The sequence below is a fragment of the Montipora foliosa genome, chromosome 8 (genome assembly GCF_036669935.1).
Source record: "Montipora foliosa isolate CH-2021 chromosome 8, ASM3666993v2, whole genome shotgun sequence".
NCBI classification, from domain to species: domain Eukaryota; kingdom Metazoa; phylum Cnidaria; class Anthozoa; order Scleractinia; family Acroporidae; genus Montipora; species Montipora foliosa.
In genome coordinates, this window is record NC_090876.1 from 6264832 (window position 1) to 6279418 (window position 14587).

At 40.2% G+C, this 14587-nt stretch overlaps 1 protein-coding gene and 1 long non-coding RNA gene across 5 annotated transcripts in view; both read right to left on the reverse strand.

Annotated features, from left to right (window-relative positions):
- The window catches only part of LOC137967799 (CLIP-associating protein 1-A-like), a 68884-nt gene extending 67159 nt beyond the window's left edge, over positions 1-1725 (reverse strand). For all 4 annotated transcript variants that reach the window (XM_068814376.1, XM_068814374.1, XM_068814373.1 and 1 more), the window contains exons 1-2: positions 1261-1725; positions 769-847 (exon numbers count right to left, since the gene is read on the reverse strand). In XM_068814376.1, coding sequence (XP_068670477.1) covers positions 769-847; positions 1261-1446 — 265 coding nt within the window. In that variant the 5' untranslated portion in view covers positions 1447-1725. The remainder of the gene's footprint in view (positions 1-768; positions 848-1260) is intronic.
- Positions 1726-3732: 2007 nt separating this feature from the next.
- On the reverse strand, positions 3733-5117 carry LOC137967828 (uncharacterized). Its single transcript, XR_011116587.1, has 4 exons — positions 5003-5117; positions 4311-4369; positions 4166-4227; positions 3733-4038 (listed from the first exon to the last, which is right to left on the reverse strand). It is a non-coding gene; the product is annotated as an uncharacterized lncRNA (long non-coding RNA).
- Between the last annotated feature and the right edge of the window lie 9470 nt (positions 5118-14587).

Consider the following 14587-nt stretch of genomic DNA (forward strand, 5'->3'; position numbering starts at 1 on the left):
TTTTTTTTTTTTAGATTTTCTCACTAGTGACTGATAATGCACAGTCGCAATAGAATTTACCTAATTAATTTCTATGGTGAAAAGCTAGTACTTGCTTTCAGATGTTATTTGCAAGTTGAATACCACTAAACCATTGTTGTTGTTGCATCTTAGAACATCCACACAGCATGAACCAAAAATAATACATGTAAACACTCCATAAGAAAAATAAAAACATAACTTTTTTTAATAGTCACAGACTTCTCTTGTCGAACGTTACAAATTGACTGACAGAAATCATTCCCTTCAAATAAATAGTTGCATCAAAGAGATCAACCTTAACAATACGAAACCAGCTTAGACACTTGTGGAAGGAAATTAAATGCAAGAAATCTATTTATTTTTAATGATCTAATGTTAGTCTTAAAAACCAATATAAAGTTCACAATGCTTTTATGGAGATTTCTAAATAGTCAAATCAAAACAGCTTTAAACCGTAAGTTGTGTAGGAAGATAAAGGCGTTTAATAATCTACATCTGAGTGCTACAAAGGAAATCAATAATCACAAAGATAGCTTGAAATTCAAATTAAAAGCGAACGCGACTCTTCAAGGTTAAAGGAATATTAAGAAGGACCGTTTTCAAAATAATTACTTTTCGCTTTGAGATTGCTAGATTTTTGGTTGTTCAGATCGTATTTGCAGAGACCAAACGCGACGTTATATGCGACTTGGCACCAACAATTACTTTACAGTATGCATCTGTTAAATTTCACTTGTCGTCACTTACCTGGCAAAAGATGGCTGCGAAAATTAGTTCCAAGCTTGTCTACAATTTTGTGAAGAAGGTCCAACCCAGTTAGGCTCAACTGGAAAGCAAAATAAGATCAAGATAGCATACATGTATATTTAGTTTTAATTTTAGAGATCGAGAAATCTACCTAATTCTAGCTGTAGTGCAACGAACAATAGCATGCCAGGACGCCAATATCTTGCGGATCTAATTTGATGGATATACTAAATTGCTATAATTATCTATAGCGCCTTTGGTCTCTGAATATACTTCTACTGATTTTGAAATAAGTACCTTTTAATTAGCTAGTCTATAAGCTAACTCTAGTCTCCAATCGAGAAAAATAATGCTTCTAAAAATTGCAGCAATACATCAGAATGTACTCAAGTTTCAATTTTCCAGATCACGCAAAAAGGTAGCGAAAGTATCCCGATCTGTTTCGCACAGAGGCAAAAGTGAATCCTGAAGATAAGGAAAATTATTTCTTACCTTGAAATTACTGCTAGTGACCCACCCGACAAGTCCATCCAGAAGTTTGTCGAAGCCAATAAACTCGATTCCATTAGAGGGTTCACTGAGATAGTTAGAGAAATCTTCGGCAGCTTTCAGCTTTTTTTGAGTATCCTGGCAGCTGACAGCGGCTAAAATTCCTTCTAGGAAAGCTACGTCTTTCATTTTCTTTGCCTCAGTAGAAGCCCTCTATGGCCAAGCACACACGTTCCAGTAATAATCTTGCTTTTTTCACTATGAGAACGTTCACAAAACGCTCCACGAGTTCAGGTTTGAAAGCCAACCAGGTGCTATTCAAAATACATCCATTGCTACTGAAATCTCCCTTTTTACAAGGGATACACAAAATGTTTCCAACAGTCCTATCAAAGCCACAATCTCACGCTAAAGTTTAACCTCTCAAGAAACATACAGTCTGGCCGCCATTTTTTCAGATTTCAGCTTGGTGGGAGGTGGTGACGTCATTTTATGTATGAAAAGAGAATTGCAAATTAATCAAATTTTGAAGAGGCCGTAAACATTGTACCGAGCCACAGAAAAAACGTAAACACAAACTTCAAACGACCACTAATTTAAATCAATCTAAAAAATCTGCACACACGTCTTCAAGATGTATCAATTCCGATTGATGCCTATGTAGACTTGATCTAGTCGTGGAAATAGCGTCACACAATTTGTCACACAATACGTGTAGCTTATGTCACGCGTACGTTATGTGTCGTCGTCCAGAAAAACATGATTCTCCCAAAGAAAAAATAATGGGTCAGGCGAAGTTTATCGCCAATAGCTTTCTTCGAATTGAACGTTGCAAGACGGACACAAAAAATCTCACGTGGGTTTTTCTGTCCATGGCTGCTAATTGGCTACACCGGGTTGGTGTTAGCGTGTGTCACCTTGCTTTTTTGTTTTGAGAAATGGCGGGAAAAAGTCGAGATATTTTTGTATCCTCGTGTTTCCTTTGGTAAAGAAGCAAAACGAATCGCTATCCTTCAAACGAGGCGATAAAGGCTAATAAGAGGGTTGGAAGAGGCTGGACAATCTGCGAGCCAGCGAGCCATGCGAATTTTGCGTTTAAGTCTAAGCACCCATTCTAAAACGGTTACAGAGCTCTCAAGTCTCAAGCATTAAGCGTGAGTCTCACGCATTTCGATACAATCTCACGCTCTCACGCGGACAAGAGCATTTCTCACCCATTCGCACTTTTCTCGAAGGCAACTCTACCTTTTAAGCTTTCAGAAGAGCTCATGAACTCCGAATTCGTTTCTTCACTGGCACTTAACTTCGGCCAATGTTCACCAACTATGATCTGTTCATGTGCGACCAATTTTCTTGTTTCTTCAGGACTTTCACCCGTTAATACATGAATTGTAGGCCGATATGGTAGCTCAGACAGGCTGACCCATATTAACATGGGCTCTCTTAGCAAGCAGCTTGAAAGAAACAAAATAGCGGACTGGACGGTGCATTTTTCCAGCGATCTGACAAGTGCAAATTTCAAAAACTTTCCGGCGGAGCATGCCCCCGGAGCCCCCTAGATCCCCCTAGAATTGTTTGGCACCTCCGGCACAAGAAACACAGGACACTTGCGTCTTTGGCGCAATCTGCAGCAAGCATCTCAGGCTTTGGAAACTTTAAAACTTGAGAGCTCTGCGGTTAGTTTTTAGCCATGTTGGCTAGCGTGACTCGCAACCATGGCTCGCATGACTCGCATAGCTTGCACATTGTCCTAACTCGGGTTCCAAGTCCAACAGGCAGCCCATGAGGGCTAAACTTTTTAGGGCCTCGTTCCCAGTTAGAGGATACTTCGTTACCGGGGAAAAATTTGGCTAGTCAGTTAGTATGAAATTTCGGCCCAGCTACAAAGTTGAAACTTGGTGACGCGACCATTGATCGCTATTCAGGCATGATCAAACGAAGATGCCACACGAAAACATTTCTCTTTTTTATTGCGTTAACTATTGAGAGAAATTATCACGGACTTGAAGTAGAAGAAAAAAAGACGAAAAACCTAACACCTCTATCACCAGAATGCACCGTATCATTTCCATTCCAGTAAACCAGATATCGGCCTCAGAAAACGAGATCCCCGCCAAACATAGCGAGCTTTCTAGACATGCGGCGGAGTGAGCCCCTCATCACCCACCCACTCCCCCCTCCTTCTATCTGTAACATGATTACGGGGATCCGTGAACGCACATCACACAAGAACACTGCTGGACACCCCACAGTTGTTCTACATGAGATACGAGGTAGCCTGCCCACTGCGAGTTCCACTGCGAGTGGGCTACGGGGCCGGGGAAGCCATGAGGGAATTGGGGCGGGGGTTACCGAGACATTAATCCCCAATCCCCTGGGCTTCACAGCTCGTTCCAGCTTCGCAGGTTAGATACGAGATGCTTTCTATAAAGTTTTCAAGTTTATATGTACATCACTCATCAGGCTTGATTGATCTATCTGCAGATCATTTATTTACCGAGCCAAAACGAAATACAATGCTAAGAGAATGCCATTAGTTATATGTATTCATCACAAAAAACTGATGGTATCATCAGTACTCTGGCATTTACAAACTCCTTAATTAAGGTATGTTAAAGATTATTTTTGCGTTAAAAAAAGCATTAATTTAGAAATTTCTAGATTTAAAAATTCTAAATTTAATACATTATAAGTAAAGTATTGATCCGTCCTCGAAAAAACAGTTTTCTTTTCCACATGACACTTGAGAGGGCCTGGGGCTGAATACAAAATTAGAAAAATCTGCAACGGAAGAATTTGCAGAAAAGAAACAATAAAACAATTTAACTGATCAAATAAGTGACCATTGTAGCTATTCAAAATTGCTAGAAAGGAGAGACTTTTGTTGGAGAGTGTAACTCAGTTTTACCTTTATTACTTTCATCTTTTCCTCGATTATACAGAAGTTTTAAATCTTGTTCTGTGGGAGTCCTAAACGGTTGAGGAAAACAAGATTCGATCGATTAAAATTTTCGATGAAACACCGAGTCAACAAGACTGAATATTTAGCTCACCACTCATTTTGATAAAGGTATTCTTGTTGTCCAGGCCATACGTCAAATCCTTCGCCAATCTGAAAAAAAAAATTAATAATATATAGGTGTAGAAAAACCCGCAAACCAGCGGGACACGTAGTCCTTGAAGAACCTGGATAAACGACCTACAATCATAGACAAAACAGTTGGGAAGGTTAGCACTTTTGACGTCTTCTTTGCTTCTCTCCCCACCCCCCTGATTCAATGTTGTGCAAAACTGAACGGTTTTTAGTGGGAAATTGTTGTGTTACCTTCCGACATTGAATAGGGGGGAGGAGGGCTATATAAAAGAAGGAGAAACTATTTCTTTTGCTCCTTAAGAGAAGCGGGTTGAAATACAGTTTAGATGCGGTTCATTTAGATAACCTTCGCAACTACTTTTGTTTATAATTGTAGTTCCCCCAGGAGTTTTATAGTAGCTCAACTTCCGGTGTCGGGAGGTCGGTTTCTGATTTTTCAATTGTCCTTTCGCCCGCTGCAAAGCACCTAGTCTGAGATTTCACTATAATGACTATAGCCCAATGTTACGAGTTCGAATGTTTTGAGGAAAGGTAGTTTGCAACTAAACTGAACGCAGGGTTGTCGGAACAACAACAAGAAGATTTATTCCAAAAAATGAACGTAGTTTCCACGAAGTAAAACTCTAAATAACTCGTACTCAATAAACTTACACGGCCTCCGCCAACTTGAATGCACACAGCTTCTGTCACACTTGACTAAACACGGTTAACGCCAACTCTCTTCGCTTGTGAAAAACTAGTTAGAAAAACACTCCGCTTGGACTCGTCTACTTATATACTCTGACAAGAAACTTCTAGAACTTTCTAAAATAGTAATCGATCTAATTATAGAAAGATTACAAAACACACCGATTTAGAAACGCTTACGCACGAACCTAAAAATAAACAAACTACGAACTCTCGCGAAGATTCTAGACAGTAACGCTTGTCACGCAATACTATTTTTCGTAACACCCGACAAGGAATGATATGAAGGCAGGGCGAAAAAGCCCTGAGAACGAGGTCGCTTATTTAAGCACGCGCGCTGCACGCGCGTTTTTGAGACGCAGACGGCAACCGGAAGAGAAGATTTCGCGAGCCAGGACAGTGGTGTCTCCCAAATGTTTCTACTAATCATTTCTAATGGAGAAAAGATACTTAGCAATGTAAATGTGGTTTTGTGAAGACAAGTTCAAAGGGAAAACAACTCACTTCCGGTTGCGTCTCAAAAACGCGCGCGCTTAAACTCCCCATTTAGAAGCCGGCGTGGTCCGGTGATTCTCTAATCACTGACCTGTTTTTCTTTCAATATTTCAACTCTGTAGGAAAGAAATGTTTATTTGAAGTGCGGGTTAGGGCAGAAAGATTGAAAGCGACGCTCGCACTTATCAGGACACGGTAGACCTTCACGGGTGTCCTTTGCGAAACTTTAGGGAGCTTAAGATTTATGACGACGACGTCGACGAAAACGCCACAAAATAATGATATCATTGGTTAAAAGAGCATAAATGATCGTGCTGCACGTGCAGCACGGATTTTAGCTCATATTTTTGCGGTTCTCTGCGTGACGACGACGTGAAATCACAAAATTTTAGGTTTTGACGACAACGTTAGCATGCAACAGAGAATCTTTCATTCTCTATTTTCAGTCTGAAACCGCTCGTTACAATTTATTTTTAGGATACTTCGTCCGCATAGTACGAAGTGAACGAGATGGAATAATCGCGAAAGACTTTTATTAGAGCGAAGTTCTATTTTGAGGTGACGTTTTCGTCGACGTCGCCGTCGTAGATCTTAAGGTCCCTTTTTTTAGCGTACTTTGTTAGGCGCAACAGCTATAAACTATACATCTATCGAAATGTTATGAAATGCACTTTCCGGGAAATATTTTTCTTTTTCACTTTATCTAATCGAAAGAAGAGCGAGGCCCAAGAACCTTGAGCGACCGATATCTCTCTGATCGAATTTATCGGGTATCGAATTTTAATGCAAAGGGAAGCCTTGTGGATAATGTCATTCATACTTGGCGTTTATCCTCAATGCCGTGTGAGGCTTCTTTTTGATATTCTGATTGGTTGCTTAGAAAATTTTGTGTCAAATATGCGTATCGAAAATTGACCGATAAGCTTTACGTCGAAGACCATTGTAGGAGTTCAGTTTTAAAAAACGGAAATCCCTCACAGTGTACCATCTAGGTTGGCCCAATTTCAAGACAATCCGTAGAATTTTCATACACTATCAATTCGCTTAAAGAGGATACACTTGCGTAAAAACGGACTAGATATTTTTTCGCTTCCAAAGTTTTACAAACTTTTCACGCCCTTTGATCCATCACAAGTCAACACGCAAAACCGCAGATAACAACAGCCAATGGAAACACAAGAGATGCTCTGCAGAGTCCCTTGGGCCGAACCGCAAAAATGTTATTATTATTTCTCCTTTTTATTATTATTTGTATTATTATTTCTTCTTTTCTCCTTTATCCTTTCCCATGAAAAAGTCATTCCCAGGGAGTAAACCGACGACAATGTGTGAAAAAATTCGACGACAGTTTCTAATTGGCTGCTTTTCCTGCAACCTCGTCCCCAGGGCGCTTTTCCCTGGCTTTGGGTGGTACACAAATTCCCAGGAAAAGCGCCCAGGGGACGAGATTGCTTTTCCTGCCTTTGCTGACTGAGAAAGATCCATCGAAAATACGTTTTCGTTCATTACTCGCGTTTTGTTTAATATTTTGGAATATTTTTTTTTTTGGGGGGGTGGGGGAAATGCAGTTAAAGTAGTATTGATTATTATGAGATAAGAAAAAAAATCGCAAAATTTCGCCCGTGAAGGTCTACCGTAACATTAAAGCTTCGTTCTCACCGGCAACATAAGGATCATAAGCATAATAATAATCATAAACATAAACATAAGCTTCTTATGTTCTAGTGGGGACGGCCGCTCTAAAAATGTAAAGCTTTTCCTCGAAGCTGGCCGCCATCTTGAAAATGAACCGACCCGAAAGTACTGGTCCTAGACTTTAATTGGCCAAAACACAATGACCCCGTTGCGTCATTATGTTGATATGATTTTCGCGTTCCCACTGCAAAGAAAAGCGACATAGACATAGTCAAAGCCATAATCATAATCATAAGAAAATGGTCGATCATTTTCTTATGATTATGATTATGTTGATCATAAGGGCGCCTATGATTATGTTTCTGGACGTTCCCACTAAGACATAAGCCCGGGGGGGGGGGGGGGGGGACACCCATATGAAACAGACGGGGATGCTCGTCGGAAATTTTGAATTTAACCCCTAAAGGAGACCAATCTAGGCGTGGCTTAAGCAAATTTTGACCCCTAAAAGAGACCGTTTAAAAACACAAAAATACGACACGCAATGAGTTTTAATAATAAAAAGGCATAATCAGCGAATGCTTTTATCTAAAAAGAAAATTTAAAAGGAAACTTGACTTCTGTTTCTCTTCGCGTAATTCTGTGTTACTTCGCCGAACCCTAAACGAGACCTTGGTGGCATAAAATATTGGCGCTTTGCCCGGAACACCCTAAGCGAGACCAAAATCCAAAATTTACACCCCTAAGCGAGACGACGAGCATCCCCATCTGTTTCATATGGGAGTCCCCCCCCCCCCCCCGGGGACATAAGCGACATAACAGCGTTATGTTCACGGTGCTTATGATTATGATTATGATCGTTATGTCGCTAGTGGGAACTAGGCTTAAGCAATTGTCTCATATAGACACAAACCAATGAAAGATTCAGACAACTTCAACGTGATTCGAACCCCTGACCTCCAAACAATGCCGGTGCAATGCTTCGCCAACGGAGCTATGAAGCCACACCGCCGGTGGGAGGGGGTCAATTTGTTGCGCTCATGTGTTCTCCTTGAAGTGCCACAAATATGAAAAAATCAATTTTTTATTTTTCTTTGGATTTCAAAACTATGTTAACTAAACAGTAAGTGACCCAAGTTTGAAGCCTTTATTTCAAAAAGACCCTTATTTATTTTAACTGGCATTTTCCTGTTTAATGGTCCGCCATTACTAACTTTAAAATCTTGATAGAGCTGAATCGAGGATCGAGGAAAAAATGACGTTAAAGACTCAATAGTTTTAGAATGCAATGCATGTTTACGCAGCTGATTTTCGGGCTTCCAGCGAGTGAGTAAATGACGTCACTTTTCCCTAGAGCCAACCCTTTGAGGTCGAATCGGTCAGTTTGGACTGTGGGTATTAGAGGACCGTGAAATCCAAAACTTAACTCAAAGCAAACAACCTTTGAATAAAAATCTAAGCTCAAAATCTTGCCAGTCAGGTGTTAAGCAATCACGCTTTCAAAATTTGCATGAAGAAAAAAAGGAAGCAATTTTTTGATCATGGTAGCACTTTAAAGAACCAAGAAAATTGACCTACTTCCAACTGTCCCAAACGTGTGGCTTCAAACTGCTCTGTTGACTGTGTTGGTAGAGCATTGCACCGGGCATCGCCGAGGTCATGAGTTCGAATCCCGTTGACAAGTGCGAGCATCACTTTGGTTCAATCTTTCCGACGGCTAGTATTTCAACTCTATCACGCTTTGTATTGCAAACTGCAAATTGCCTTTAAGTTTGAATTGTTCCTTTCAGGCTATTCAAATGGAGTGCCTTTGACTTGATCTAGCTTGAAAGCTATGTGTACTTTACAATTTACCAAGCTTTACCAATCTTTTCGTTTTACACATGCCTTATAACGAAGCACGAAGTTCGTTACCACCTATCAAGCAAGCAGCATGGATCAAGAACTTTGAAAGTATGTTTAGCTTTGGATGAGGAACTTTGAAAAGAGAAGCCAGGGAAAGCTTTGTCGGCTAAAGATAACGTTCTTACCGAAATCTGCCACATCAGTTTAACATCAGAGCGGGCTCGTGCTTCCCAGTTTAGCCGGTTCTAATGTTGCAAAAAAATTATCATAATTAAAGAAATAATGAATTGATACAAGCTGTAGTCAGCTTCTGCTCGAAAGTATGGTCACGGTTTTATTAAATTCTTAACTTACAAGACTGTGTTTGCGACTTCTCTTGGACCGTTTTCGTTTCTTGCACTTTGGTTTGTTTTCCTCGTTGATACAATTTCCTGTAAGTCTTTCAGAAAAAATGCACAACACAATGGGAAACCAAAAGGCTATAAATTAAACGAGAAAGGAGCAAAATACTGCCAACTCCTAGGCAAGAGAGAACTGAAAGGGCGGGCTTAAAGCACTGGCCTCGGTTGTTCAAAGGTGGATAACGCTATTCACCGGATAAATCATTTGAAATCGCTATTCAGTGGACAAACACTAGCAAAACCAATTGAGTTATCCAGTGGATAGTGCTGCGAACCAGGGGCCCGTTTCTCAAAAGTCCCGAAACTTTAGGGGCCGTTTTCGGGTGTCACAAACCTTGAATCAAGTTAAAAGATCGGCCGTTTCCAGAACAAGCGGTTGACAGTTTCACAAATGGCTTTTCGGGCCGAAAAGTTTTCGGGACTTTTGAGAAACGGGCCCCTGGTCAGATGAAAGGTCGCACGTGTTATAGACAAATAAACCAGCCAGATAATTCCTCCTCAATCTTCGGACTCATTCATTTGTGACAATTTTATTTCACTTTATTAAATTTTCAACCTCAACCTCGGATTGTGCAATTAAGCTTTCTCATTGGTTCACTGGATCTCGTTTACCAGCCATTATACCTGATATGGAAATGAATGAGGCAAATGTCGCTCAGCATAAGATTTTGGGCGCTCGGAAGTCACATCACTTTTTTTTTAGCAAAACAAAAGGTTGAGAATTTAATAAAACAATTATTCCAGACAGTGGTAGAAACACTACAACTTTCTTTAATTTACCAAACATGACTGTTTCGACGGTACTACAGGATAGACCGTATTCATAAATGGTGGCCAAGAAATTAGTCTTTTGTTCGAGTCATGCTAATCATCGTCACTAGCCTCGTTAGCACGGACAAAATTCCAAAGAACTTTTGCTCCAAAGTGAGGCTAGTGAAGATGATTAGCACAAAGACAAAAGAATAATTTATTGGCTACCATTTATGAATATATGGTCTACGCGGATTTGGACCATTTAGTGAAATGTACAAACGTCTGGCAAATGTCCTTAATCCATATAAGTGTTACATTCTACGGATTGCCAGACTTCATTCCTTGACAGAATACAATTATAATAACAAGAAAAAGCAAGGTGACACACGCTAACACCAACCCGGTGTGGCCAACACATCACGCATGCGCACAACCATTTCACCAGGTCAATAGCAGCATGGACAGCTGTTTCGGTCTTTTGGGCCTCATCAGTTATAATATATATCTCTGGAACAATGCTGAAACCAATGTCTGGTCACCCGTACCTAGGTGTGCAGTTATCAGTCAAATAACCTGAGTTGGAACAAACATATTGATATGATAAACCAACTATTTTTTTTCAGACGCAACCGTGAAGCGTTCCTTAGGTGTTAAATCTATGGTATACACATCACTCGTTCGACCACAGTTCGAGTATGCCTCTGCAGCCTTCTAAGACCAACATCATGTAAATTGAAGCCTTGAAACACAGAGCTGCTGGCTGTGCTCACAAATGTTATGATAGATACTGAACAAAAGTGTGACTGGTCTTATGAAACAACTTGGATGGTATAGCCTAGAAACCAGAAGAACCGCCAACCGGCTGAATGTCTTTTATAAAGCAGTTCCGATCAGATAGGCCATTCCACTGCCGAATGATCTACAACGACCAATCAGGACCACAAAGAACCAACATACTAAGTCATTTATTCAGATGTCTACACTTTTGTCCAGGTTTGACCCTAATTAGATGCACGCCCAATTTTGACATCCAACACAAAGTGTCCCTTTAAGTCTAAGCATTTGCTACCTATTTTCAACAATAAGGTAAGGGTAAAGGTTAGCGTTATTTTTAGCTTTGGGTAAATGCAGCAGTTAATCTTCACTTAAAGAGCAGCATTTGGGGGACACTTTGAGACATAAATTGTCTGTATTCTGAGACAGAAGTGATGTTGAAGTTGGCTAGAAGAGCAAGGGGACACTTCGTGACGCTTATTGAAATCCGCATGCATCTAATTAGGGTCAAACCTGGACATATCTATGTCAACTGGTCCTTTGGGTGCCGAGGGATCGCGCAGTGGCGATAGCCTGCGTAGCTGGTGCCGGGGAGGGCACCGCTTCTCCCCTCTCCCCCAAAATTAACATTTGACTTGATTTGCGTTAATTTGTTGATTTCAGTTTACAGAAAACACTGACTAGACACTTGAATAAAGTTCCTTTCCTTTTCCTAGCTTCTCCATATTAACAGTTTCTTTTCAAGAACAGTGAAAGACGGGAATTCTCTCCCGGAGGAGATTGTTCAAGCCCCTTCTTCCGATTAATTTAGAATATTAGCATTAGATCACCCAAGAATTAGTGGACTGCGTTAACTAATTAGCTGAGTATATATTATAAATATGTTTTCGAATTAGATCTTACTATTATTATTACTGATGTATATGTGGCTGCCTCGGCAAGGGTTGAATGCTGGACTAAATGACTATTGCAATATTATTATTGGTTTTTGTATATTTATCATTCATAATAATTATTATTTATTTACATCCTTGTGATACGTGAGGTTTTAAGGATAATAAAGATAAATGTAGATGTAGTTGGTACATACGTGTTGGTAAATTAAAGAAAGTTGTACTGTTTCTACGACTGTCTGTTCCAGATATATGTCGGCATAATAACTGGAAAAAAGGGTTTCCCCCAAGAATTGTAGGCTTACAGAAGTGTAGGCTATTTCCTTTCACTATTGAGTACATAATAGCCCAGGGCACAGACTACTTTAATCGGCAAGGCGATACACAAACTTTTTGAAATACAACTGAACAAAATAAAAATGCAGTTTGGATATATCGCTAACCAATCGCCAAAATTTGTTGCTCAGAGTAGACCCACGCTCTACTTTTCGCAACAACTATCTTCAACCCCCAACAAATGTTTTAGTTGCGCGACAAGATGATCATGCAAGGTGATAAACGGGAAACATCGACCCAAACTTGCAACAAAACAATGTTGATGCGCCAAGTTCAGTGTTTTTTGTGTCTCGTATTTGGCCGCCTTAATGGAGAGCTTTCTCGTAGGCTACAAGATTGTTACATAGTATCTCCGAAGTCATATCCTTCACCGCGCAACCTGCCATGACTAAGGGCGATTTCCCTTTTGTCAAAACTGGCTGTCCAGACCCGTCAGTAACAGCTTGCAAAGGAAATGCAACAATTTGAAGGAACACTTGCGTGATAATCCCTCGCATTCTTCTGGAGGAGTATATATCACCCTCGAAGTTTGTTAATTTGAAGGCCCGGTCTGTCTGCTCAGTTCTGTCTAATGGAAGCGGCGTCCTAAGACAGTTTTATTTTTCTGACGATTTTAAGGCAACAAACAATCGAGCGAGCTAACAGTAATCCACTAACTTGCAAGTTTTTCAAGAACGCGAATGAACGCAAAATGGTTTTATTTCAGACCGTTGCATCGCACATCTTGGCCTGGCCTTTTTCGTCGGGGCAGGCGGGTGGGGAGGGGCTGGGGTCCACAAATGCAGATACTGGTGTTTTTTCCGTTTTCACCGATTCAAGGTTCTCCTCGGGAACTTCTTTGTAGTCAAAATCGAGCTAAGTAAGATTACCTTACATCTTTTTATATGGTCTCTGCAACATTCATTCATTCATTCATTCATTCATTCATTCTCTGTAACATTCATTTGCGGAAAGATTGTTTCCTTAGAACGGGCAAACAAAGAGTAATTTCACAAGGAAGCAAAACGATTCGGAAAATCTTCAGAAACATTTCTGCTTTTTTGTTTCCACGCCCGCGACAACTGCCCCATGTGTGCCCGAGCAAGGAATTATTTTAGCCGGACATAATTTCAATGCAACAATGTTTTCTAAACAATATTTAGCCCTCGTTTTAAAGGAGCATCTATGGTGGTACATATTATTTAATAAAAAGGCGAGTATAAGACATGAAGAAAGGCTGCTAATCCTCAACTTACTTACCAAATGAAAGAGAAGTCCTGTAGTCACTGACTAACTGAAAAACTGCTGGAGACAAAGCTTGGCCATCGTATACGCACCTTTAATTTGTTCTTGTGACATCTCTCATTTTTCTGTAGTGCCGTCGCTTTTGTAACAGTGTGGAGCGCGATTTGTGCAACACCGGCAAAATTACCGTTGAAAGCAAGACCGTTTGCGTTATGCGTCAGCCATGCGTACCACGTTTTCGCCACTTTTTGCCGTTTGCGGCATGCGTCAGCCATGCGTGCTACGTTTTCGCCATTTTCAGATCAACGAGTGCACTGGAAAGCGTGCACTGACGCCATCATTTGAAACACTAAAATTGGTAACTGTTAAATACCAAGGAACAAGGTTCTCTGCTACCTTTGATGGATAACGCACCGTTCTCTAAAGAACGAGTCAGAATACGATAGAAGCTATCCTTATCCGCTTTCAAAGCGAAATATCTTTTGCATTAACACTGCAACGAACTTTTGCTTGGAAAGTTGTTGCATATCCGTGGTTCGAATATATGACTTTCATATATCTACCATCACTGATGTTGTCCTTATTTAATGGCATGCAAAGCAATCGAGGCAGGGTATTTAGCATAGGTGTTCTTTATAAACGTGTCTTGTCTTCATTTGTGTTTTATATATTGCTTCACGAAGAAAACATCTACAAGTATTGCATGCTTGTGAAAGACTTTGCCTGACCGAGAAATAAATTATAATCTGCGAACCGCATCGCTGTACACTGAAAAAAAGGAACGAATTAGTATCGTCATGCAGACACAAAGAAAAAGCACTACAGCGTGGAAGTCAATAAGTTACTAAATACCTATGTAAATGCAGTGATATCAGTCTAATAAACTCCTGAAGAGTGAGGTCCGCCTCACGAAAAAGGCCGCAGAGAACCGATGTTTTAGGATTATCTGTCTACTACTACTGCTACTGCTACTACTACTACTACTACTACTACTACTACTACTACTACTACTACTACTACTACTACTACTACTACTACTACTACTACTACTACTACTACTACTACTACTACTACTACTATCTTTATTTAGACTGAAAAGACCGATCAGCAAAATCAAAAGATTTGCTGGTATAAACCGGTGATCAGTAAAAATAGTAATCATGATTGTAAACAGATAAAAATGTGTAGATATT